Raw genomic sequence first — 26125 nt, forward strand, 5'->3', positions numbered from 1 at the left:
ATCCATAAAAAGTGTCATTTAAAGTTTGCCACTAGCCACCTGGGAGACACACCAAACATGTGGAAGAAGGTGCTCTGGTCAGATGAAACCAAAATCGAACTTTCTGGCAACAATGCAAAACGTTATGTTTGGCGTAAAAGCAACACAGCTCATCACCCTGAACACACCATACCCACTGTCAAACATGGTGGTGGCAGCATCATGGTTTGGACCTGCTTTTCTTCAGCAGGGGCAGGGAAGATGGTTAAAATTGATGGGAAGATGGATGGAGCCAAATACAGGACCATTCTGGGAGAAAACCTGATGGAGTCTGCAAAAGACCTGAGACTGGGACGGAGATTTGTCTTCCAACAAGACAATGATCCAAAACATAAAGCAAAATCTACAATGGAATGGTTCACAAATAAACATATCCAGGTGTTAGAATGGCCAAGTCCAGACCTGAATCCAATCGAGAATCTGTGGAAAGAACTGAAAACTGCTGTTCACAAACGCTCTCCATCCAACCTCACTGAGCTCGAGCTGTTTTGCAAGGAGGAATGGGCAAAAATGTCAGTCTCTCGATGTGCAAAACTGATAGACATACCAAGCGACTTACAGCTGTAATTGCAGCAAAAGGTGGTGCTACAAAGTATTAACTTAAGGGGGCTGAATAATTTTGCACACCCAATTTCAGTTTTTCATTTGTTAAAAGTTTGAAATCTCCAATAAATTTCGTTCCACTTCATGATTGTGTCCCACTTGTTGATTCTTCACAAAAAATTAGTTGTTTGAAGCCTGAAATGTGGCAAAAGGTCGAAAAGTTCAAGGGGGCCGAATACTTTCGCAAGGCACTGTAAGTACACACAGATACATAAATGTCATGTCAGAAGAGCAGTATTGTGCCAATAAGATGCGCTATAATCTTACTGTTTATATTTTTTTGACAAAGAATAGATGAACAAGCCATCATATAATACCCCAGGACCTTTGTGGAATCGGAATTGTATTGCCTGACCTAGTGTTCTCCTTGGACTTATCAGCTAGCTGGACATTTTACTCCTTATCACCATAGAACTAGACTAACTGCATGGAAGGAAAAACAAAAAACCTGGCTGTGTAATGTTGCACACTGCAGGGCTAGCCAGTGACCATCATCTCCCGGAAATGGACCCAGACAACACCATTGGTCAAATACACTTCCAAACCAAAGTGACATTCCCCACTTGTCATGTTCACAAGTGTACATTGTTAATGATCCATTTTGCAGTTTAGATGTTCTTGGGGAACTTAAACCACTGGTGGGTTCGAGTCTGTCAACGGTGCTGAAGATATGCAGCAAGAGTGTAGAAAGACAGTCTTGTCCCTGCTCAAGAGGGTTCTGGACAATTCATGCCATGCATCACAACCATTGTCCAGTTGTACAAGCTGTCTTAAGCCATTGTTAAGGCTTACAGTTAGTTGGATCAAAATCTGTTCTTTTGGGCAAAAAAGACTAACCTGCTCTAGAACGACAAGGTCACATATGTCATAGTGACAGCAGCGTAGCCTAGTGGTGAGTGTTGGACTAGTAACTGAACTGTTGCAAGTTCAAATCCCCGAGCTGACAAGCTACAAATCTTTCATTCTGCCCCTGAACAAGGCAGTTAACCCACTGTTCCTAGGCCGTCATTGAAAATAAGACAGAACTAATTACGCTTGCATGAGGAGAGGTGAAGATAATTACCTTCTCTCCAACATGGTGGTCTAACTGATTAGAGGCATTTTAGAAATTACATGTCCTAGTGCCCATTCTTACAGGTTAAAAACACAGCCATGTCAAGTTACTGGTATAGTACTGATGAGATTAAAGTAACAGAACAGCAATGAGTTGAGGCCACCAACTGTTTGTTTATTGAACCATTTCTGTCAGGACAGTGTCTTCCCACACAAGCAATAGAGAAGATGTATTTGTAGTCACATGGGCATTTAAACAAGGTTCCTTACAAACGGAAGCAAAATGTCAAGAGCATAGACAACCCTACCTTTTAAATAACTCTTCAGTGTCACTTTTCTTCAACAGGAAAGTTGATGTCAATTTAACCAAACCCCAGTTGAGCAGCCAAGAAACCCAATGTGAACTTCGTCTATAATGATACTACAGAGACCAAAAATAGTAGTCCACTACACGGACAAACCAAGAGAAGCATACAGCACATTACCATTACGTTGTTTATTTCTCTATAGCCTATTTCATGTCATGATTCAGGTAGAGCACGTCAACACAAGATACTACTGGATGGATATGGGGCCCAGGACAGCGTCGGCTTCCCACTGCACATCTGGGGAGAGAAGTCAACTGTAAGAGGACTAGAATTATCATAAACATTAGATGTATTGCCAATGTTTAAGAATGATCAAAACAAAGTCCCTCAAGAGGCAAACATCGAATTGAATGATGATCGCACATGTCAGTTAGGCGCACAGGGTCAAGCCGCAGTGCAGCGCCACTGGACGGCGAGAGCAAGGTGGGGTTAATAGCCTTCCAAGGGCACAAGGATAGGAGTACTCAGGATCTGAGCCCAGCAGCACTCAAGTTGCCAGATCATTTGTGTTGAGCCTCAAGGAAGCCGAAATGTTGAACCAGTGAATTTGAAAACTCAAATCATACCAGCGTCGATGGAAATAGCTCTGGCCCTTCTCATGGTACAGGTGGCGTCACAGCAACCACACACCTGGTCATCCCCGTCTACAGACCTCCACCTGTGAGAAAAATTAATAGCTTTACCAGTATTTAGTAGACCGAAACTAGAAAGTGAAGTACAATCCTACCAGCCCAGTAAGAAATGTCTGCTTCCATTGCAAAAGTGGACACACCCATCTCACAGAAGAAAAGTCACACTATACATTTACCCATTGACAAAGGAACAGGCCTTGCCCTCAGCATAAGTTGGGGAGGAAGCTGCAATGGCCTTCAGGTGGCAGGTTATGTAGATCAGGTCCATTTTTTCATGGCTAGTTTTGCTTTTGCTTCCAGGACCAGCATACTGCTGTTTGAATATGAAGGTCTCCAGCTGGATCTGAAGCTTGTGGTCCTGTGAGCGAGGCAGGAACTGGGAACGAGAGCCTGTCAGCGCAGCATCAACTAGACACCTGAAGAACCAGAAACCATTGGAGGACATGTCACAAGGATGTGCAGTGCACACCTTCCAGTTGCTCCTTTAATAGTAAAATGTGCAACTTCTATGGACCATTTCAGATAAATATAACTTCTAGTCCTGGACAAAATATTATAGTCAATGGAGAACCTCAATAAGAGGTATTAGTCCAGAATTAGGCTAATCTGTTCAGGAAACTGGTTGTACATAGTCATAGTTTGTTGGGCATGCACACCAGGGTTGGGTCAATTATTTTTAGTAAACTGAGGCCAATGCGCCTCAATACTTGGAGAAGAGTGGAATTGGTATTTGCGTTTATATTTAGCAGACTCCTATCCAGTACATTACACTAACGTAGCTAAAATGACAGTCTGCAAGCAGAAACCTCAATATAGCATCAGCTAAATCAGTGCTAGTAAGACGAGAACAAAAGTAATGTTAATTTCAATTCAGGAATTAAACTGGATCCCAAACCTGGTACGCGCCACCTTTGAACAGTGCCCTCGCCGACTCACCCGTCATTCTCAATGAAGGAGTAACTGGGCTTAGAGTTAATGTCAGGCACCAGAGTGGCAACACAGCTTTCCACAAAGACCCGCAGAGGCACATGGTGGTACTGCAGGACAGAGGCTTCCATGCAAATCAGGTCACCTAGGAAGTACTGACTGGAGGGCCTCTCAATCCACCAGTCGTCTAGAAAGAAGCAAAGTAAAAAAAAAATTTAAAAAAAGTGTAATTTAATAGCATCTTGACAAAGACACCAGGTCACCTAGGAACAAAAACATATAGACTTTACATTACAATGTTACATAACATTGTGTCAGTCATTTCAGGGCTGCAGTAGATTGCTGCAAGTTGTGTGTAGCCTTCACCAGGACCAGCAAGTGTCAACCCAACACCTTAACACCAAGAGACCAAACCTCTTCGTGAGGTTGCTAGGTGTTGGTTGAGGGCACTACCATACAGACACTAATAATAGTTGAGACATGGAACTACCCACCAGTCATTAGCTTGAGAGTAAAGTAGAGTTGCTCCTCAACTAATTTAGAGTCCGCAAAGAGGGTCCAGGTAGGCTTCAAGGCATTGCTGCTCACATTGAGTTTCCTGCAAGGGGAGAAATGGACATTAGTCATTGCAAAATTAACTCAAGTCCTGAGTGACGTCAGCCTACTTCTGATAAGTCAATGTCCATGCACCACAAATCATCTGCTTGGAGAATTCTCACCTCTTGTAGTGGCACTCAATGCCTACAACAGCCTCAGTGGTCCTTACAATAGGTGTGTCACCAATATTGCTTGGTTTGTAGAGCAAGTGGAAGGTATAGATGAAGGCATCCTCTATCATCTGTGAAGTGGTAACAAAAAATAAGTGTTTAAAGCAGTTGCTTTAAATGACTCCGCATTTCACTTCAAATCATGTTTTATTTGTCACATACTTTAAAAGTATGGACCAAATGAAACAATTAATTTAAAAGAATAAAAAGTCCAAGACTAGGCTTACTATGTGTCCAGGAAACCAGTCCTTAGATTTAAAATATTTTAACTGGGCATTTAGATTTGAACAAAGGCTACCTCCAGTTTGCTGCCGCATCCCTGCAGCTCAGACTCAAAGATCAGCCTCTGGGCTTCGACATCCTCCCCAGCTGCAGCACAGCCCCCCAGGGTGAGATGCGCTGGCTGGATGAGTTGGCCGTTTCCAAACAGATCCTGCTTGACCTCCACCTGGACCAGATTCTCCCCGCATTTGACCCCCACTGTGTTGGCAGGGACAGGCTGCTTCAGCTCAAAATTCTTCACTTCAGGCTTGGCCTCTAGCACTGAATCATGAGGAAACGTCCAGGTCAGCGGGGTTTCGAAGACTTGCTTTGACTGGAACACTGAATCCTGCTTCCTGGGTTGCAGCACTGCAGATCTCTGGTTCTGGAAGCCCCTGGGTTGCAGCACTGCAGACTTTTGGAAGGCCCTGGGCTTCAGAGCTGCATGAGCCCAAGGAGTTGATGACACAGCATCCCAGAAACAAACAAATGCAGCAACCACTGCCAAAAGCTTAATTAGCACCTGCTTTAATCCCATGACTGCAAATATCAAATGCTGAATTCACAACATCTCCTTGGTGTCTAGGAAGAACCTTTTTAAGCCATCTGGTTGAACGTGAACCCGCCCCTTCATTAATTAGTTTAATCAACCTCAAGACTGTGCTCATTAAAAGGCCCTGTAGAATACTTAAGAAACGCATCCTTCCCATAGGGCAGGGGTGGGCAACTCCAGTCCTCGGGGGCCTGATTGGTGTAACACTTTTTCTCTATCCCTAGCAAACACAGCTGATTAATCAAATTGCATTCTAAACTGAAGATCATGATTAGGTGATTATTGGAGGTGTGTTAGCTGGAGCTGGGGCAAAACTGTGACACCAATCAGGCCCTCAAGGACTGGAATTGCCCACCCCTGCCATAGAGAATGATAGAGGCCTCTTGTGGCCTAAAGGCCATGTCAGCATGGCCAGCGCCATTGAGGGCTTCCACCATTTTAATGTTGTCAACTGGGTGGGGACTTACAACTTCATTGGCTGATCATCAGGAGCGTTCAACCAATCGTAAAGAAGAAAATCACTACTTTAACATGGCGATTGCCTCAATGGGGTGTGTTCAGTTTACCTCAACATTTGCTATGTTGAGTGACGGTTTGTATTGCTAAGTTGCGTGACAGCACTGAAAGACACTTTTTCCCAAAACGGTGCACACCGTTCTTGAACAGCCTTTGAGGTACGTTTGCGCCCGTTTGGTAGATGTGGTGAGGTGGGGCCTGATCAATGTAGGTGTGACCATCTTACCTAGGCTACATCATTTTCTGTTTTGTCTGTCAAAAGTACAACTTAAGTCAACTACTGTCGGACGGGTTGAATAAGTGAAAAGACGGACCGTTAGTGTGTTTTTTGGAAGACAATTCGTGCTTTCAGGACAACTGGGAACTAAAAAAAATGTGGTCAAGTCATGACGTCAGTGATCTTTAGGTCAGGAAGTCGGAGTTCTAGAAAGACACCAGAGTTTCCGACTTGGAATCCCTTCTTCTTCTGTTTAACGGCGGTTGACATCCAATATGTTTCATTACCACCAACTATAGTATACAGTTGTGGCCAAAAGTTTTGAGAATGACACAAATATTAATTTCCACAAAGTTTGCTGCTTCAGTGTCTTTAGATATTTTTGTCAGATGTTACTATGGAATACTGAAGTATAATTACAAGCATTTCATAATGACAATTACATGAAGTTGATGCAAAGAGTCAATATTTGCAGTGTTGACCCTTCTTTTTCAAGACCTCTGCAATCCGCCCTGGCATGCTGTCAATTAACTTCTGGGCCACATCCTGACCGATGGCAGCCCATTCTTGCATAATCAATGCTTGGAGTTTGTCAGAATTTGTGGGTTTTTGTTTGTCCACCCGCCTCTTGAGGATTGACCACAAGTTCTCAATGGCAAGGTGCTCCATCATGCTGGAAAAGGCATTGTTCATCACCAAACTTTTCCTGGATGGTTGGGAGAAGTTGCTCTCGGAGGATGTGTTGTTACCATTCTTTATTCATGGCTGTGTTCTTAGGCATAATTGTGAGTTAGCCCACTCCCTTGGCTGAGAAGCAACCCCACACATGAATGGTCTCAGGATACTTTACTGTTGGCATGACACAGGGCTGATGGTAGCGCTCACCTTGTCTTCTCCGGACAAGCTTTTTTCCGGATGCCCCAAACAATTGGAAAGGGGATTCATCAAAGAAAATGACTTTACCCCAGTCCTCAGCAGTCCAATCCCTGTACCTTTTGCAGAATATCAGTCTGTCCCTGATGTTTTTCCCGGAAAGAAGTGGCTTCTTTGCTGCCCTTCTTGACACCAGGCCATCCTCCAAAAGTCTTTGCCTCATTGTGCGTGCAGATGCACACACACCTGCCTGCTGCCATTCCTGTACTGGTGGTGCCCCGATCCCGCAGCTGAATCAACTTTAGGAGACGGTCCTGGAGCTTGCTGGACTTTCTTGGGCGCCCTGAAGCATTCTTCACAACAATTGAATCGCTCTCTTTGAAGTTCTTGATGATCCGATAAATGGTTGATTTTAGGTGCAATCTTACTGGCAGCAATATCCTTGCCCGTGAAGCCCTTTTTGTGCAAAGCAATGTTGACGGCACTTCTTTCCTTGCAGGTAACCATGGTTGACAGAGGAAGAACAATGATTCCAAGCACCACCCTCCTTTTGAAGCTTCCAGTCTGTTATTCGAACTCAATCGGCATGACAGTGTGATCTCCAGACTTGTCCTTGTCAACACTCACACCTGTGTTAACGAGAGAATCACTGACATGATGCCAGCTGGTCCTTTTGTGGCAGGGCTGAAATGCAGTGGAAATGTTTTTCGGGGATTCAGTTCATTTGCATGGCAAAGAGGGACTTTGCACTTAATTGCAATTCATCTGATCACTCTTCATAAAATTCTGGAGTATATGCAAATTGCCATCATACAAACTGAGGCAGCAGACTGTGAAAATTCATATTTGTGTCATTCTCAAAACATTTGGCCACGACTGTACACGGAAATCCTTTCAAGAGCTCTGCAGTGAATTCAATGGGCCAAGATCCAGTTTGTTTTTATATCTTGAAATTAGACAGGGCATTTCCTCATTGACTTCCAAGGGGAGGTTTAGAGCTCAGCTGAATGGAGTTGAGAGCCTTCTTGCTACAGCAGAGTCCATCAAAGACTACATCTCCTACATCTATAGACTCCTTTCTGAGAATGTGGACTCCTCCTTTACTCCTCTGAAGAGAATCTGGGAAAAGGACCTTTGACTATCAGTGATGAGTTATGGGAGGATGTTTGCGACAGGATATACTGCTCCTCCACTAATGTACTAATGAAAGAATCTAATTACACATGTTATTATACTTCAGTGTCTCTGTCTTCAATCTATACATACTGCTGAACAGAACATATACAGTTTGATATGACCCAGTGTCTCTGTCTTCTTAATTTCCAGCAGGACTTTGTTCTTGATCCAGACAGAGAACATGAGTTTATGACATCACATACTGTGATCCAGACAGAGAACATGTGTTTATGACATCATATGCTGTAATATTAATATAAATTAATATTTGTGTCATTCTCAAAACGTTTTGCCACGACTGTAGATCCATTACACTTTGTGATGCAAAATGGGAAAGGGGAACCATGAAACATTTAAAATAAATACAATTTGAATACACATATTTGATTTACCCTAACAACTAACCCTATACTCATTAAAACCCATCACCTTATTCCACTACTTTAACCCTATCTAACCTTGCACCATGCCAACGGCCTGGGAGGAAGGACACCACCACTCAACAAACACTGTAACTCTTCTAAAGTCAAATCTCGTACACCCAAGTACACTCGGCGTCCCACCTGGGCAAACAGGCCGAGACATGGGCGCTGGGCAAGCGTGAGAGCCTGGCGAGCAGGAGCGTGAGAGCCTGGTGAGCAGGAGCGTGAGAGCCTGGCGAGCCGGCCGAGGAAGCCCGAAGATCCAGCGGAGCGTGACGTGGGATGGAAAACTGCCGAGCCAACCGAGGCAACGAAACCTCTCGAGCCAGCCAGGGCGTGAAAGCCCGATGGGATGGCTGAGGTACCCCCGCTTCCATCGGCGGCGGAATCCACCCCGACGTCACAAACAAAACAAATAAAACACTCCTGGACTGGTTGGGCGCACAAAAACTGACGATCCGGCTGAGGCCCGACGTGGGATGGGCACCCTCCGATCCAACCGGGGCAAGGAAAGCTCTCGAACCAGCGAGGGCGTGGAAGCCCGACGAGCTGGCTAGGCACCCCCGGTTCCATTGATGGCGACCCAGAGCCGCTGCCACCATTCCAACCAGAATGCCAGTACTCCCCGATGCTTCGTATGTTAGGCTGCTGCATTGATTGTTCCTTGTCTTAGTTTCTGTTTGCTGACGCTGGGCTTGTCTCGTTATATGTCCGTCATTTATTAAATGTTTACTCCCGTACCTGCTTCGTCTCTCCAGCATCATTCCGCGTGACACTCTCACTGTCAACTGCGTTTATTTTCAGCAAACTTAACATGTGTAAATATTTGTATGAACATAACAAGATTCAACAACTGAGACATAAACTGAACAAGTTCCACAGACATGTGACTAACAGAAATTGAATAATGTGTCCCTGAACAATGGGGGGTCAATATCAAAAGTAACAGTCAGTATCTGGTGTAGCCACCAGCTGCGTTAAGTACTGCAGTGCATCTCTTCCTCATAGACTCCACCAGATTTTCCAGTTCTTGCTGTGAGATGTTACCCCACTCTTCCACCAAGGCACTTGCAAGTTCCCGGACATTTCTGGGGTGTAATGGCTCTAGCCCTCATCCTCCGATCCAACAGGTCCCAGACGTGCTCAATGGGATTGAGATCCGAGCTCTTTGCTGGCCATGGCAGAACACTGACATTCCTTTCTTGCAGGAAATCACACACAGAATGAGCAGCATGGCTGATGGCATTGTCATGCTGGAGGGTCATGTCAGGATGGGCCTGCAGGAAGGGTACCACATGGGGAGGAGGATGCCTTCGCTGTAACGTACAGCGTTGAGATTGCCTGCAATGACAACAAGCTCAGTCCGATGATGCTGTGACACACCGCCCCAGACCATGACGGACCCTCCACCTCCAAATTGATCCCACTCCAGAGTTCAGACCACAGTGTAACGCTCATTCCTTCGACGATAAATGCGAATCCGACCATGAGTGAGACAAAACCGCGACTCGTCAGTGAAGAGCACTTTTTGGCAGTCCTGTCTGGTCCAGCGACAGTGGGTTTGTGCCCATAGGTGATATCTGGTGAGGACCTGCCTTACAACACGCCTACAAGCCCTCAGTCCAGCCTCTCTCAGCCTATTGCGGACAGTCTGAGCACTGATGGAGGGATTGTACGTTCCTGGTGTAACTCGGGCAGTTGTTGTTGCCATTCTGTACCTGTCCCGCAGGTGTGATGTTCGGATGTACCGATCCTGTGCAGGTGTTGTTACATGTGGTCTGCCGCTGCACGGACCACCATCTGTCTGTCCTGTCTCCCTGTAGCACTGTCTTAGGCATCTCACAGTACGGACATTGCAATTTATTGCCCTGGCCACATCTGCAGTCCTTCTTCCAGCATGCCTATGGCACGTTAACACAGATGAGCAGCGACCCTGGGCATCTTTCTTTTGGTGTTTTTCGGAGTCAGTAGAAAGGCCTCTTTAGTGTCCTAAGTTTTCATAACTGCGACCTTAATTGCCTACCATCTGTAAGCTGTAAGTGTCTTAACGACCGTTTCACAGGTGCATGTTCATTAATTGTTTATGGTTCATTGAACAAGCATGAGAAACAGTGTAAACCCTTTACAATGAAGATCTGTGAAGTTATTTGGATTTTTACAAATTATCTTTGAAAGACAGGGTCCTGAAAAGGGGACGTTTATTTTTTTGCTGAGTTTACATTGTACACAGAGGATATTTTTGCAGAATTCTGCATGCTGAGTCTTAATTTGGTGTTTGTCCCATTTTATAAATTCTTGGTTGGTGAATGGACCCCAGACCTCACAACCATAAAGGGCAATGTGTTCTATAACTGATTCAAGTATTTTTGGCCTGATCCTAATTGGTAGGTCGAATTGTATGTTCCTTTTGTTGGCATAGAATGCCCTTCTTGCCTTGTCTCTCAGATCATTCACAGCTTTGTGGAAGTTACCTGTGGCGCTGATGTTTAGGCCCTGGTATGTATCGGTTTTTTTGTGTGCTCTAGGGCAACGGGGTCTAGATGGAATTTGTATTTGTGGCCCAGGCGACTGGACCTTTTTTGGAACACCATTATTTTGGTCTTACTGAGATTTACTGTCAGGGCCCAGGTCTGGCAGAATCTGTGCAGAAGATCTAGGTGCTGCAGTAGGCCCTCCTTGGTTGGTGACAGAAGCACCAGATCATCAGCAAACAGTAGACATTTGACTTCAGATTCTAGTAGGGTGAGGCCCGGGTGCTGCTGACTTTTCTAGTGCCCTCGCCAATTCGTTGATATATATGTTGAAGAGGGTGGGGCTTAAGCTACATCCCTGTCTCACCCCACGGCCCTGTGGGAAGAAATGTGTGCGTTTTTTTGCCTATTTTAACCGCACAGTTGTTGTTTGTGTACATGGATTTTATAATATCGTATGTTTTTCCCCCAACCCCACTTTCCATCAATTTGTATAGCAGACCCTCATGCAAAATTGAGTCGAAGGCTTTTTTTTAAATCAACATAGCATGAGAAGACTTTGCCTTTGTTTTGGTTTGTTTGTTTGTTTGTTTGTCAATTAGGGTGTGCAGGGTGAATACATGGTCTGGCGTACAATAATTTGGAAAAAAGCTAATTTGACATTTGCTCAGTACATTGTTTTCTCTGAGGAAATGTACGAGTCTGCTGTTAAGGATAATGCAGAGGACTTTCCCAAAGTTGCTGTTGACGTACACTGCTCCAAAAAATAAAGGGAACACTTAAACAACACAATGTAACTCCAAGTCAATCACACTTCTGTGAAATCAAACTGTCCACTTAGGAAGCAACACTGATTGACAATACATTTTACATGCTGTTGTGCAAATGGAATAGACAACAGGTTGAAATTATAGGCAATTAGCAAGACACCCCCAATAAAGGAGTGGTTCTGCAGGTGGTGACCACAGACCACTTCTCAGTTCCTATGCTTCCTGGCGGATGTTTTGGTCACTTTTGAATGCTGCCGGTGCTTTCACTCTAGTGGTAGCATGAGACGGAGTCTACAACCCACACAAGTGGCTCAGGTAGTGCAGCTCATCCAGGATGGCACATCAATGCGAGCTGTGGCAAGAAAGTTTGCTGTGTCTGTCAACGTAGTGTCCAGAGCATGGAGGCGCTACCAGGAGACAGGCCAGTACATCAGGAGACGTGGAGGAGGCCATAGGAGAGCAACAACCCAGCAGCAGGACTGCTACCTCCGCCTTTGTGCAAGGAGGAGCAGGGGGAGCACTGCCAGTGCCCTGCAAAATGACCTCCAGCAGGCCACAAATGTGCATGTGTCTGCTCAAACGGTCAGAAACAGACTCCATGAGGGTGGTATGAGGGCCCGACGTCCACAGGTGGGGGTTGTGCTTACAGCCCAACACCGTGCAGGACGTTTGGCATTTGCCAGAGAACACCAAGATTGGCAAATTCGCCACTGGCGCCCTATGCTCTTCACAGATGAAAGCAGGTTCACACTGAGCACATGTGATAGACGTGACAGAGTCTGGAGACGCCGTGGAGAACGTTCTGCTGCCTGCAACATCCTCCAGCATGACCGGTTTGGCGGTGGGTCAGTCATGGTGTGGGGTGGCATTTCTTTGGGGGGCCGCAAAGTCCTCCATGTGCTCGCCAGAGGTAGCCTGACTGCCATTAGGTACCGAGATCCTCAGACCCCTTGTGAGACCATATGCTGGTGCGGTTGGCCCTGGGTTCCTCCTAATGCAAGACAATGCTAGACCTCATGTGGCTAGAGTGTGTCAGCAGTTCCTGCAAGAGGAAGGCATTGATGCTATGGACTGGCCCGCCCGTTCCCCACCAACGCCACGTTGCACCACAGACTGTCCAGGAGTTGGCGGATGCTTTAGTCCAGGTCTGGGAGGAGATCCCTCAGGAGACCATCCGCCACCTCATCAGGAGCATGCCCAGGCGTTGTAGGGAGGTCTCTTTCTTCCCTACCTCCCTCTCTCTCTCTTCCCCCTCCCTCTCTCTCTCATCCCCCTCCCTCTCTCTCATCCCCCTCCCTCTCTCTCCTCCCTCTCTCTCTCTCTCATCCCCCTCCCTCTCTCTCTTCCCCCCTCCCTCCCTCCCTCTCTTCCCCCCTCCCTCGCTCTCTCTTCCCCCCCTCCCTCACTCTCTCTTCCCACTCCTTCTTCCCCCACTCCCTCTCTTCCCCCTCCCTCTCTCTCTCTCCCCCCCTCTCTCTCCCCCCTCTCTCTCTCTCCCCCTCTCTCTCCCCCCTCTCTCTCTTCTCCCTCCCTCTCTCTCTCTTCCCCCTCCCTCTCTCTCTCTTCCACCCCTCTTCCCTCTCTCTCTCTCTCTCTCTCTTCCCCTCCCTCCCGCTCTCTCTCTTCCCCGTCTCCTCCCTCTCTCTCTCCCATCCCCCTCTCTTTTCCTCTCTACCCCCTCTCTCTATCTTCCCTCCCTCCCTCTCTCTCTTCCCGCCTCCCTCCCTCTCCCTCTTCCCGCCTCCCTCCCTCTCCCTCTCTCCCTCTCCCTCTCTTCCCCGTCTCCTCCCTCTCTCTCTCCCCTCCCCCTCTCTGTCTTCCCCCTCCCTCTCTTTTCCTCTCTACCCCCTCTCTCTATCTTCCCTCCCTCCCTCTCTCTCTTCCCCCCTCCCTCTCTCTTCCCGCCTGCCTCCCTCCCTCTCCCTCTCTCCCTCTCTCTTCCCCCCTCTCTTCCGCTCCCTCTCTCTTCCCCCCTCCTCCATCTCTTCCCTCCTCCCCTTATCACACTTTGGTAAAATCTCAATAGTTAACTCCTCGCATCCTCTCTCCTTCTCAAAACCCATTGGAGGAGAATGTCAGAGGGGAGGAACCTCTGGCTTTCTCATCCAATGGGTTTTGAGAAGGAGGCGTGAAGAGAGGACGCAAGAAGAATACAATTGAGATCCTCCCAAAAATAGGCTGTCTGTGTCTCGGCAACACATTCATAAACGGGCTGACACTAGGCTGTCGACCGTGGACGGAGAACAGAAGAGCACATTTCATCACAAATATAATACGAGGGGTTCGTTTGATACGTGAATAAGATTGTAAAGTTTGTTGTCACTTGACCTGCGTAGGCTACACTATGGAGATCCAGAGCGTGGAATAGAGACGGACGGAGTAGCCTATCACATCTAAACCGATGATGAGCGGGGTTACCTCTGCCACAGGCTCGGCTTCGTGCCGCTTCGCCCAGTACTTCGTGGTGTGTGGATTGGATACGGAGACTGGTCTAGAACCCGAAGAATTAGCTGGTAAATATTGTTTTTTGATAGCCTATTATAGCATAATATAGAATAATAAAAAAAACGTTAACTCCCGAATTTGCCAACGCAATTGAAGGTGAAATCACCAAGAGGTCTTCAATCAATTGATTTATCAAAGTGACTGGGCGACCGTCCGAGGGTTTTACATTTTTTTTATCGAGCCCAGTCAGGTGAGAAGTGCAATAGTGCCTATCCATCCATCCAGGTTCGGTGAGACGTCAGGAAAACAGCTGAGACCGTGACGGTCAGCTGGGAGTGTTTGTTGTCGTGACAGGCAGAGCAGATATAGAAATCCCTTAAAATTGCCTTCTCAATCAATTCATATTTAACACAATGCAGTTTTGACTGATGGGCAACTCCAGTCCTCGTGTCCGGAGTGGTGTCATGCTCTCTCCATTCCTAACAAACACAGCTGATAATTCTAAACTGAAGATCATGATTAGTTGATTATTGGAGTCAGGTGTGTTTACTGGGGCCATGCCCGCGAGAACTGGAGTTTCCCCTCCCTGGCCTATATATATCCATGGTTACAGCATATTTAGTGTTTCTATTGTCATTATAAAGTTTGCTGAACACTACCCACATCACTCCCTGGGGGTGGGGTTGTGTAGTTATTAGAGGAGAACGGCTGATCCCAACCACGCAGGCCAGGGTATTCTGGGCTGGACTGGTGTCACACTTCCCCATCCCTAGCAAAGATGGCTTTTCTAATATTTTAACTAATTACAATTTAAACTGAAGCTCATTATTAGTTGATTATTGGAGTTGGGTGTATTAGCTGGGGTAAAAGTGTGACACTAGTCAGGACTGAAGTTGCCCTATGAGGTCCAGAGCCTGCAGGTTTTCTGTTCTATCTGGTAACTGAAGAAAACAATTTGAAAAGAAGTGAGATTAACTTGTACTATCCAAACTTTTTTTTTTCTTCCTGTTGCTCAATATTTTTACATTTTGTGCCATAATCAATGAACATGACCCAGGCTAGTGCACCACAGGATGAGACATCAGGGGAGGAATCATCAGGGGAGGAATCATCAGGGGAGGAATCATCAGGGGAGGAATCATCAGGGGAGGAGAGAACAGGGAGGAATCATCAGGGGAGGAGAGAACAGGGAGGAATCATCAGGGGAGGAGAGAACAGGGAGGAATCATCAGGGGAGGAGAGAACAGGGAGGAATCATCAGGGGAGGAGAGAACAGGGAGGAATACATACAGCAGGTTTTTAAAGGACCAAATAGTTTAGTCTGCTTTGTTTTCATTTTTTGCCATGGAAAAAATATTGCGATACTGGTATCGTCACCGCCCTAAGAAGTGAACACTGCCCTGGCTGCCAGTCTGTTTCTTCTGTAGCCAACTCCTTTGTGGTTGTCGGAGCCTCTTCTGGTCAGGTCTCCTGGATGCAGTGGAGGAGGGCGTCAGATTGCCATGGTGACCATGACAGTCAACCACAGTGCCGCTGCGGTTGTGCCTGAAACCTGAGGGGGAAGTGGTCACTTCCAGAGCTATATGGCTAGACTCTTTCATGACATTATCTCTAAGAGAAAAGACTTACCCGCGAAGATAAATGCCTAAAGCACTGGGTGGCCTTCCTATCGGCTCTGACCAGAATATCGGCAGTCATATTTTTCTGTTAAATCTATTTTCTTTTAAATGTTGAATCGCCACCATTCGTTCTCCCTCAGCAGTTGATCGTTAGGTAATCAGTCACCCACTGCTTTTAGAAAATCGTCTTCACGGTGTAGCTTTCTTGAATCCTCCTTTCTCATTCCAAGTATGAGGGTATGTATGTATGTACAGTTGAAGTCGGAAGTTTACATACCCCTTAGCCAAATACATTTAAACTCAGTTTTTCACAATTAATGACATTTTAATCCTAGTAAAAATGACCTGTCTTAGGTCAGTTGGGAACACCACTTTATTTTAAGAATGTGAAATGTCAGAATAGTATTAGAGAATTATTAATTTCAGCTTTTATTTCTTTCATCACATTCCCAGTGGGTCAGAAGTTTACATGCACTCAATTAGTATTTGGTAGCATTGCCTTTAAATTTGTTTAACTTGGGTCACACGTTTTGGGTAGCCTTCCACAAGCTTCCCACAATAAGTTGGGTGAATTTTGGTCCATTCCTAATGACAGCTGGTGTAACTGAGTCAGGTTTGTAGGCCTCCTTGCTCGCACACGCTTTTTCAGTTCTGCCCACAAATTTTCTATAGGACGCCAGGACAGCGGAGTCAATCACCAACTTCCGGAGACACCTGAAACCCCACCTCTTTAAGGAATACCTAGGATAGGATAAAGTAATCCTTCTAACCCCCCCCCCCCTTAAAAGATTTAGATGCACTATTGTAAAGTGGTTGTTCCACTGGATATCATAAGGTGAATGCACCATTTTGTAAGTCGCTCTGGATAAGAGCGTCTGCTAAATGACTTAAATGTAATGTAAATGTAAATTGAGATCAGGGCTTTGTGATGGCCACTCCAGTACCTTGACTTTGTTGTCCTTAAGTCATTTTGCCACAACTTTGGAAGTATGCTTGGGGTCACTGTCCATTTGGAAGACCCATTTGCGACCAAGCTTTAACTTCCTGACTGATGTCTTGAGATGTGGCTTCAATATAGCCACATACTTTTCCCTCCTCATGATGCCATCTATTTTGTGAAGTGCACCAGTCCCTCCTGCAGCAAATCACCCCCACAACATGATGCTGCCACCCCCGTGCTTCACGGTTGGGATGGTGTTCTTCGGCTTGCAAGCCTCCCCCTTTTTCCTCCAAACATAACGGTGGTCATTATGGCCAAACAGTTCTATTTTTGTTTCATCGGACCAAGGACATTTCTCCAAAAAGTACAATCTTTGTCCCCATGTGCAGTTGCAAACCGTTGTCTGGCTTTTTTATGGCGATTTTGGAGCAGTGGCTTCTTCCTTGCTGAGCGTCTTTTCAGGTTATGTTGATATAGGACTCGTTTTACTGTGGATATAGATACTTTTGTACCTTTTTCCTCCAGCATCTTCACAAGGTCCTTTGCCTTTGTTCTGGGATTGATTTGCACTTTTCGCACCAAAGTACGTTCATTTCTAGGAGACAGAACGCGTCTCCTTCCTGAGCGATATAACGGCTGTGTGGTCCCATGCTGTTCACACTTGCCTACTATTGTTTGTACAGATGAACGTTATACCTTCAGGTCTTTGGAAATTGCTGATTTCTTTTGATTTTCCCATGATGTCAAGCAAAGAGGTACTGAGTTTGAAGGTAGGCCTTGGAAATACATCCATAGGTACACCTCCAATTGACTCAAATTATGTTAGTTAGCCTATCAGAAGCTTCTAAAGCCATGATATAATTCCATAAAGTTATCCAAGCTGTTTGAAGGCACAGTCATCTTAGTTTATGTAAACTTCTGACCCACTGGAATTGTGATACAGTGAAATAATCTGTCTGTAAACAATTGTTGGAAAAATTACTTGTCATGCACAAAGTAGATGTCCTAACCGACTTGCCAAAACTATAGTTTGTTAACAAGCAATTTGTGGAGTGGTTGAAAAATGAGTTTTAATGTCTCCAACCTGTATGTATAGAATATATGTTCCTCTTTACAGCCCTCAGGTTGTTGACACCAACAGGATTAAAAGGGAGGGGGCTGGGAGAGAATCCCTGTGGTGTGTAAATGGTATATTGCAAGCTCTGGTATACTGGATTCTCTATATTAAGTCCCAAGTGAGGAAGAGGCAAGGAATGTGTTATTCAGAGATCAATCTGCACCATCTTCCCACTGCCTCTCTGTCATTGTCAAATTCACAGAACACGCAGTCACACCCTGTATTCTTTGTGGAGGTGGGCGAGAAGGACAGGACAGGGGACTGAGCATCCAAGGCAGAATATCCTCTGTAGAATAGGTCTCCAGGGAACATGGTGGGGTGGTAACCGGACACATTTAACCCTCCAAGACTGTCGTCATACATCCTACATCCTATCTAGCCTGGCGTTTGTGTCAGGATGTTACACACCCTCACATTCACAACACCCCCTGCTGAGGATCACCTTATCAGATTTGGCAGTGAAAAGGAAAGGACGGGGGGGGATCTGGCCTTCACCTGTCTGCTTATGTAACATTAGGTCATACTAATCTGCTGCAGCAAGGCAATACTGCCTTTCATGGATTTGTGTGTGTCGGTAGATAAATTGCTTTGAGGGGTGTGTCTGCATATCTGTCGATGGTGAATGTTGTTTTGAGAGGTCTTATTTTCTTGTGTGTTTGTAATTGGAGAGTGACTTGAAAGAAACAATCTGCTCTTGTTGGCCCCTCAATAGATGCCTCTGTTTCTGCAGCCCTAATCTAATTTCACATGACGTTCCCGGCTGGAATGCCGGGTCGCCATGGTTTCAGCTCCCGGCTCCAAACGGACGGGTGACTGTCACAGGGAATGACATCAGTGTCAGGCGGGAACCACAGTCGGGATGTTCACGGACGCTGAAATGTCGCAAACAGGAAGACAAGGATGGACTGTTGAAGTCCGATTCGGCTATGTTCAATACAATTGAATATGAAAGGCTGGTGATTTATACATTGCATTTTTATCTTGTGAACTCTTGGTTGCTTCTGTTACCAATCAATGATCAAACCTGAGTCGTCCGTTCTCAAGAATGTGTTATCCCTCTGAGCGAAAGCCTTCACACAAGTCTTCCAGTCTGGGGGCAAGGTTAGCTATCATTTGAGAAAGCAAAGTTCGGCAAACCACATCTGCTACATTTCTTCAACCAGGAGACAGACGTAGGAGGTTCTTGTAATTGAGGCAGTGTCTGCTCATTCTGTCGTTTCATCTCTCAACCCACCTCCATCTCTCTCTCGTTCTCCTCCTCGTCATCTGCCCATCCGAGGGTATGATGAATTGAATGTGGTGGAGCAATTGAGTTAGGCAAGGATGAAATGCATCTCTCTTCTCACTCATCCCTGTCTCGGTCTGTCTGTTTGAAGGATGGAAAGCTGCGCATGACTGTTAATCATACTTTCATATGTCAGCTGTTTCATCATAGGTGCCTCATCTTTAGGTGTCAGAGTCCTCCTCTGTCTGCATATTTGCTGTGTGGGAACTGGGTGTTTTAACAGTCTAGAGTAAGCCTACTAGGATCCTATGAAATTGTATGTGTTTGGAATCTTCTTTAACATCAAACATTACATCTATAGACCAATGAAAACCAGATGTCATCCTGTGATCAATCAGCAATGTTCATTAGGGCACACCATATCAAAATGTTTCTCAACAAACCAAGTCAAGCCTTTTTTTATTGGACAAGGTCTCGTACTGCCTTCACATTTTTAGTTTTGTTCTGTAAGTGTGCCTACTGAAAAAGACTCCAGTTTGATAATGAAATGGTAATATGTGGCATAACATGGTCCTCTTACTGAGGCTGAGTACTGCCGTGACTCTGACTAAACGCCCCTTGAGAAATCTATCCATGCTGGAGTGTGATCCTGTGGTGTTGAGATTCTGGGTGACGTTGCAGTCCCTGGAGTGGAACTGTGAGACTGAGGCCCTCTTCCAACGTGAATTCACTTTATCCTTCATTCTATCTTTTGTCCTTCCTTCCTCTGAGCAATCACTGATCCCTCGTGGCAGAAGTGGTGTGAGCATACATGTACGTAGGAGAATCTTGCTTTCGCTGGTGTTCATGAAGGGTTAAATGATGCGTTTAGGTAGTGTGTTACCCCGGCCAGCAGATCTGTTGCAGTCTCTCTAGAGTGGGCTGAGCTGATTTAGTCACACAGCCTAACCGAGGCACCGCTTTAATCTTTCATCCACAGAACCATAACAAGCCACCCTCGCTCCCTGCATCTCTCCTCTTATCTCCCTCTTTCTTTTCCTACATCTTTCCATCCCACTTCTCTTTCTGTCAGTTGAACTGTTTTTTTTTTCTCTCTTCCCCTCCATTTCTCTCTTTCTCTCCTTTAAAATCTTTCTTTAATGTGGTCAGCAACTTCCTAATATTTGACTTCCATCTCTGACACAACACTCTGGAAGCTATTCATTTCAAGTGCTTGTGTTTTTAAATGGGTCATGGTAAGGCATTAGAAGAACCGGTTCAGCGAGTCCACATGAACACTGAGCAGTGAAACCCAAATTACAATCCCAGGCATGGTTCGGGTTAAATGGAGCTTTCACACGTGTGTGTGTGTGTGTGTGTGTGTGTGTGTGTGTGTGTACTGTACATGGTGTCATCCCCTGATGGCTGGCTGAGTGTGTGTGAATGTTCACCCAACTAATTGCGTCAGCTGATGACTGGCTTCTTCAAGGCCATGATAACCGTAACGCCAGCGGAGACGGCTACCATGGAAACCAGACATCGTTCTCTTCTTGACGACGAGGCCCTGAGGAAGATAAACACAAAGACCACACTGATGACTCATCACATCTCTGCAGGCCGTGTCCCTTGATTTAAAATCAAATGGAGAATTGGTACAACACTCAGCAAGATGGTCGTTTTTAATACCAGCTCTGATTCTCTTCCTTATCACACTGATATACAACATGGCTGCCCTGTTCTCATAACATAGCATGTGTACAACCCACCCACCAGAGTCGTATTCAATAGTGCACACACAGTAGCAGAACGTTACGCAATGGACAGCGAATACAAGTGTTTATTTTTGGACAATTTCAGGTAGTCCTGCATTTCAGGACGTTTTTTTTCCTAGCACCCAAACTTCATTACTACCCACCCACCAGCCTGATTCAAAGCAAAGCAATTCTCAGTTTTGCTCCGTCTCTTGCCTTCGGCATCCTTACTGTTCTCGGCTTTCCGTGCGTCATCGGAGAAGCAGGTGGAATGCTGGAATCTGGCTGGATAAGTGGATATGCGTCAAAGCATTAGATTACAAGATGTGTTTTTGTGTGTGTGTCCAAATGCCAGACAGAGTAGTATTGTGAAGAGTGGTGCACTCAAGGGAAGGAGAGTGACGGTGTTGCTTTAAATGAGGTAGTGAGTGTACTCGCCTGTGTCTTACATACAGAGGATATGTTTTACTATCCTTATGGGGACCTAACATCTTATTTCCATTCACAATACTATTTTTCCTAACCCTAACCCCTAATTGTAAACCTAAGCCTAAAATAGCCTGTCTTTGGGACATGGGAAATGTCCCCACTTGGTACAATTTCTTGTTTTACTTTCCCTGTGGGGACTTTTGGGGATTTTCTGGTACCCAAGAGGATGGATATATATATATATATATATATATATATATATATATATATATATATATATATATATATATATATATATATATATATACTGCTCAAAAAAATAAAGGGAACACTAAAATAACACATCCTAGATCTGAATGAATGAAATAATCTTATTAAATACTTTTTTCTTTACATAGTTGAATGTGCTGACAGCAAAATCACACAAAAATAATCAATGGAAATCCAATTTATCAACCCATGGAGGTCTGGATTTGGAGTCCCACTCAAAATTAAAGTGGAAAACCACACTACAGGCTGATCCAACTTTGATGTAATGTCCTTAAAACAAGTCAAAATGAGGCTCAGTAGTGTGTGTGGCCTCCACGTGCCTGTATGACCTCCCTACAACGCCTGGACATGCTCCTGATGAGGTGGCGAATGGTCTCCTGAGGGATCTCCTTCCAGACCTGGACTAAAGCATCTGCCAACTCCTGGATCTCCTCCTGGACAGTCTGTGGTGCAACGTGGCGTTGGTGGATGGAGCGAGACATGATGTCCCAGATGTGCTCAATTGGATTCAGGTCTGGGGAACGGGTGGGCCAGTCCATAGCATCAATGCCTTCCTCTTGCAGGAACTGCTGACACATTCCAGCTACATGAGGTCTAGCATTGTCTTGCATTAGGAGGAACCCAGGGCCAACCGCACCAGCATATGGTCTCACAAGGGGTCTGAGGATCTCATCTCGGTACCTAATGGCAGTCAGGCTACCTCTGGCGAGTACATGGAGGGCTGTGCGGCCCCCCCAAAGACATGCCACCCCATACTATGACTGACCCACCGCCAAACCGGTCATGCTGGAGGATGTTGCAGGCAGCAGAACGTTCTCCACGGCGTCTCCAGACTGTCACGTCTGTCACATGTGCTCAGTGTGAACCTGCTTTCATCTGTGAAGAGCACAGGGCGCCAGTGGCGAATTTGCCAATCTTGGTGTTCTCTGGCAAATGCCAAACGTCCTGCACGGTGTTGGGCTGTAAGCACAACCCCCACCTGTGGACGTCGGGCCCTCATACCACCCTCATGGAGTCTGTTTCTGACCGTTTGAGCAGACACATGCACATTTGTGGCCTGCTGGAGGTCATTTTGCAGGGCTCTGGCAGTGCTCCTCCTGCTCCTCCTTGCACAAAGGCGGAGGTAGCGGTTCTGCTGCTGGGTTGTTGCCCTCCTACGGCCTCCTCCACGTCTCCTGATGTACTGGCCTGTCTCCTGGTAGCGCCTCCATGCTCTGGACACTACGCTAACAGACACAGCAAACCTTCTTGCCACTGCTCGCATTGATGTGCCATCCTGGATGAGCTGCACTACCTGAGCCACTTGTGTGGGTTGTAGACTCCGTCTCATGCTACCACTAGAGTGAAAGCACCGCCAGCATTCAAAAGTGACCAAAACATCAGCCAGGAAGCATAGGAACTGAGAAGTGGTCTGTGGTTACCACCTGCAGAACCACTCCTTTATTGGGGGTGTCTTGCTAATTGTCTATAATTTCCACCTGTTGTCTATTCCATTTGCACAACAGCATGTGAAATTGATTGACAATCAGTGTTGCTTCCTAAGTGGACAGTTTGATTTCATAGAAGTGTGATTGACTTGGAGTTACATTGTGTTGTTTAAGTGTTCCCTTTATTTTTTTGAGCAATATATATATATATCTATCTCTCTCTGTATGTAAGTGGATCAGGCAGCTGACACAGGGGACAGTGAGAGGCAGAGGCATCAGGCAGACAAGGTAATACATCAAGGTCAGAGGAAGTGAGTGTCACTGGTGACGCACTCAAACGGCCTCAAATTTAAGGAATTCTCTCCTTCCCTTCAGTGCCAAACCAAGGATAATCTTTTTTTTCATTTATCAGGCCCCAGGTTCAGCATGTACCGTTAATTTGGGATTCATTCTGTGCATTGATCCTCCTTCTACAACCTCTTTACTCATTTTTAGCGTGAGGGGATGGAGGGTGCAGCGGGAGGGGATGGAGGGTGCAGCGTGAGGGGAGCGGGAGGGGATGGAGGGGAGGGTGCAGCGTGAGGGGATGGAGGGAGGGTGCAGCTGGAGGGGATGGAGGGAGGGTGCAGCGTGAGGGGCTGGCGGGTGCAGCAGCTGCTGTGGAAGCTCCTCTGGGGTTGTTGTGATCTGGGTCTCCCAGGGCTTCCCATCTTCACTATAGGACCACGCCTCTGTCTCACCTTTCTACATTTTTCTTCTAGCCCTGTCTGAAAATGGCTAGCGGGCTACCTTAAGATCCTTCTCTGGTCTCACTGCTTCTGTCTCAACCCTCTACAATCTCACCTCTAGCTCAATAAAGGGATTAAACACACACAGGGATTTTAGCTGGTGTCAAATGAAGGGTAAACAGTTGTGCTGTCTCTGATATTAAATCCTGACCCTATCTGGTAACCACAGTGTTCTCCACCATGTCCCCTTATTAAGAATTCAGTGCGGCGATGAAGGTCACTTGTCCCTCTGATTTTGTCTGTGCCAGTATTGCAACGCTGACATGCTCACTCTTTCTTTGTCCCTGCCCTCCCTCTCCCTTTCAACATCTGTTTGTCTTCTCTCATCTCTTTCCTAGGTGAGAGCTTTGAGCAGAGCCCCATCCGGAGGTCCTTCAAGTCCAAGGTTCTGTCCCACTACCCTGAGAGCACAGACAGGAGTCCCTTCAACAGAGATGCAGTCAACATGGTAAGACGGTGGAGCTACGATTCGTTTAGAGAAGTTCTATACAGAGAAGAGGGTTAAGTCATTATTTTTATGGCATTTGGGCTGTTTTAGCCCTTTCTAGAGATGGTTGTCATGTGTCCATGTGAAAACAGATTCATTTATTGCATTCATTACAAGAAAGTGTGTCATGTTGAATTACAGTACAGCTTATTGTGGACATTCTGTTGTATTCTGTTACACAGAATAGGGGACTTTATTGGTTTGTGCACTATTGTTTTGTTAATGTATGTTTTTGGGGTTTAACAATGCTGTCGCAAATCTGTCAGTGTAAATTAGTAATTGAACCAATTGAAAGTAATAAACAAAATGCTGATGGTTTGGAACTGCTGTGACATCACAAATTTGTTTGGTTCTCCAGTACCACAATGCATTTCTCTTTTATGCAAATGAGAATGTTTCAAGTGTTATAATTTTTAATTAAGAAGCATTTTTGAAACATTAGTATCCTTCAAAATGTATGGAATTTCAATAATAAAATAAGTTGTTTAATGGCACATTCTTGTCTGGATAATGAAAGCACTAGGCAGGAACTCGACAGCATTTAATTTTAAATGAACCAATAAACAAATGTTAGTTTTTCATGAAGCTAAAGCCTGTTGTGAGCACAGACACTGAAGTACTTTGTAACAGATGGATAGAGTAACTTTTCATGGAGCCACACTCAGCTCTGACTCTCTCCACAAATAAGACCCCTTTGTTCTTTATTTTAACAACTTTTACACAACTTGTGTGCCGCCTCATTGGTCTCCCGGTCGCGGCCGGCTGCGACAGTCCGGGATCGAATTTGGGTCTGTAGTGACACCTCGTACTGTGATGCAGTGCCTCAGACCGCTGCGACACTCGGGAGGCGAATAAGGGCCCTCTTTCTTTTTTTTAAACCGCTAGTCTTCAATGTTATTTGTCAGAATGGACGCTCTTCAGAATGATTTGACCCCTCATCCCTGTCCATAATTCCTTGTGTGTTTGATACAAGAACATGTTATTGAAGGCAGTTGACACTGTCATTCTTTCTGTATTTTCCCTCTTCCCCTCCTCCTACCGCTCTCCACCTTTTTCTCTTTTGTTCCTCTGCTATGTCCTCTAAAACATCCCAACTCTTCTGTCCATATCTCTCCCCCCCACCACCTCTTCATCCTCCTTCCCCTCACTCATCTTTCCATTTTTCTCACGTATCACCTTCCCCTCTCCTCCTCCCTTCCCCTCTCTCCTCCTCCCTTCGTCTCCATCTCTCTCGATACTCCCTCCTCCTCATCATCATCTCTCTCTTTCCCCAGCTCTGCATGCCGCGGGGCCTGTCGTTCCGTAGTCAGGCGGACAGCCGTGACTCCCGCTTCCACTCCTTCACGGTCGCTCGGGACGACGGCACACACTCCTACGGCTTTGTGCACATGTACTACGAGGAGGTGACGAGCGCCCAGATCACCGCGGCGATGCAGACCCTCCATCAGATGCACCACGTGGAGCATCACTCCACCTCTTCTTCATCCCGCTCTACCTCCTCTGCCTCCTCCCCCTCCACATCCAGCATGGACTCTCTGGTGAGCAGCCTGGACGAGTCGGATGCTCCTTCTCTGGCAGAGCGTCCCCTGATGGCTTGTTTGGGCTGCACATCGGGCTCCTTCCAGCCGGCCCGGGACACCCTGTATGTCTCCAAGGCCCTCTGCCTCCTGACGCCCCTCCCCTTCCTCCTCGCCGCCCGCCACTTCCTGTCCCAGCTGCACCAGGCGGTGACATCGCACGCCGCCCCGCCGCTGCCCCTAGAGAGCTACATCCACAACATCCTGTATGAGGTGCCCGCACCGCCGCCTGGTCGGTCGCTCCGGTTCCACGGGGTCCAGGGGCCCATTGTGTGCCAGCAGCCCGGCCCAGAGGAGCTCCCGCTGGGGGACTACCCACTGGGAGAGGCCTTCTCTCTGCTGGGGGTGGAGAACCTGGTGAGACTGCTCACCTCTGTGCTACTGGAGACCCAGGTCCTGCTTTACTCACAAGGTGAGGACCAA

At 46.3% G+C, this 26125-nt stretch overlaps 2 protein-coding genes across 2 annotated transcripts in view; one reads left to right on the forward strand and one right to left on the reverse strand.

Annotated features, from left to right (window-relative positions):
* Window positions 1–1857: 1857 nt before the first annotated feature.
* Window positions 1858–5206, reverse strand: LOC106584671 (zona pellucida sperm-binding protein 3). The gene is made up of 7 exons (XM_014170174.1): window positions 4688–5206; window positions 4342–4460; window positions 4117–4220; window positions 3632–3809; window positions 2872–3111; window positions 2630–2721; window positions 1858–2300 (listed from the first exon to the last, which is right to left on the reverse strand). The coding sequence occupies exons 1-7, from the start codon at window positions 5186–5188 to the stop codon at window positions 2251–2253; spliced, it is 1284 nt and encodes a 427-aa protein (XP_014025649.1). The 5' UTR covers window positions 5189–5206; the 3' UTR covers window positions 1858–2250.
* An 8609-nt stretch (window positions 5207–13815) lies between these two features.
* LOC106584672 (DENN domain-containing protein 5B) overlaps window positions 13816–26125 on the forward strand; it is a 39162-nt gene continuing 26852 nt past the window's right edge. The window contains exons 1-3 of the mRNA XM_014170175.2: window positions 13816–14161; window positions 23977–24086; window positions 25400–26114. Of these exons, the coding sequence (XP_014025650.2) occupies window positions 14050–14161; window positions 23977–24086; window positions 25400–26114 (937 nt within the window). The 5' untranslated portion in view covers window positions 13816–14049. The remainder of the gene's footprint in view (window positions 14162–23976; window positions 24087–25399; window positions 26115–26125) is intronic.

Source organism: Salmo salar, chromosome ssa23 (assembly GCF_905237065.1).
Source record: "Salmo salar chromosome ssa23, Ssal_v3.1, whole genome shotgun sequence".
NCBI lineage: Eukaryota > Metazoa > Chordata > Actinopteri > Salmoniformes > Salmonidae > Salmo > Salmo salar.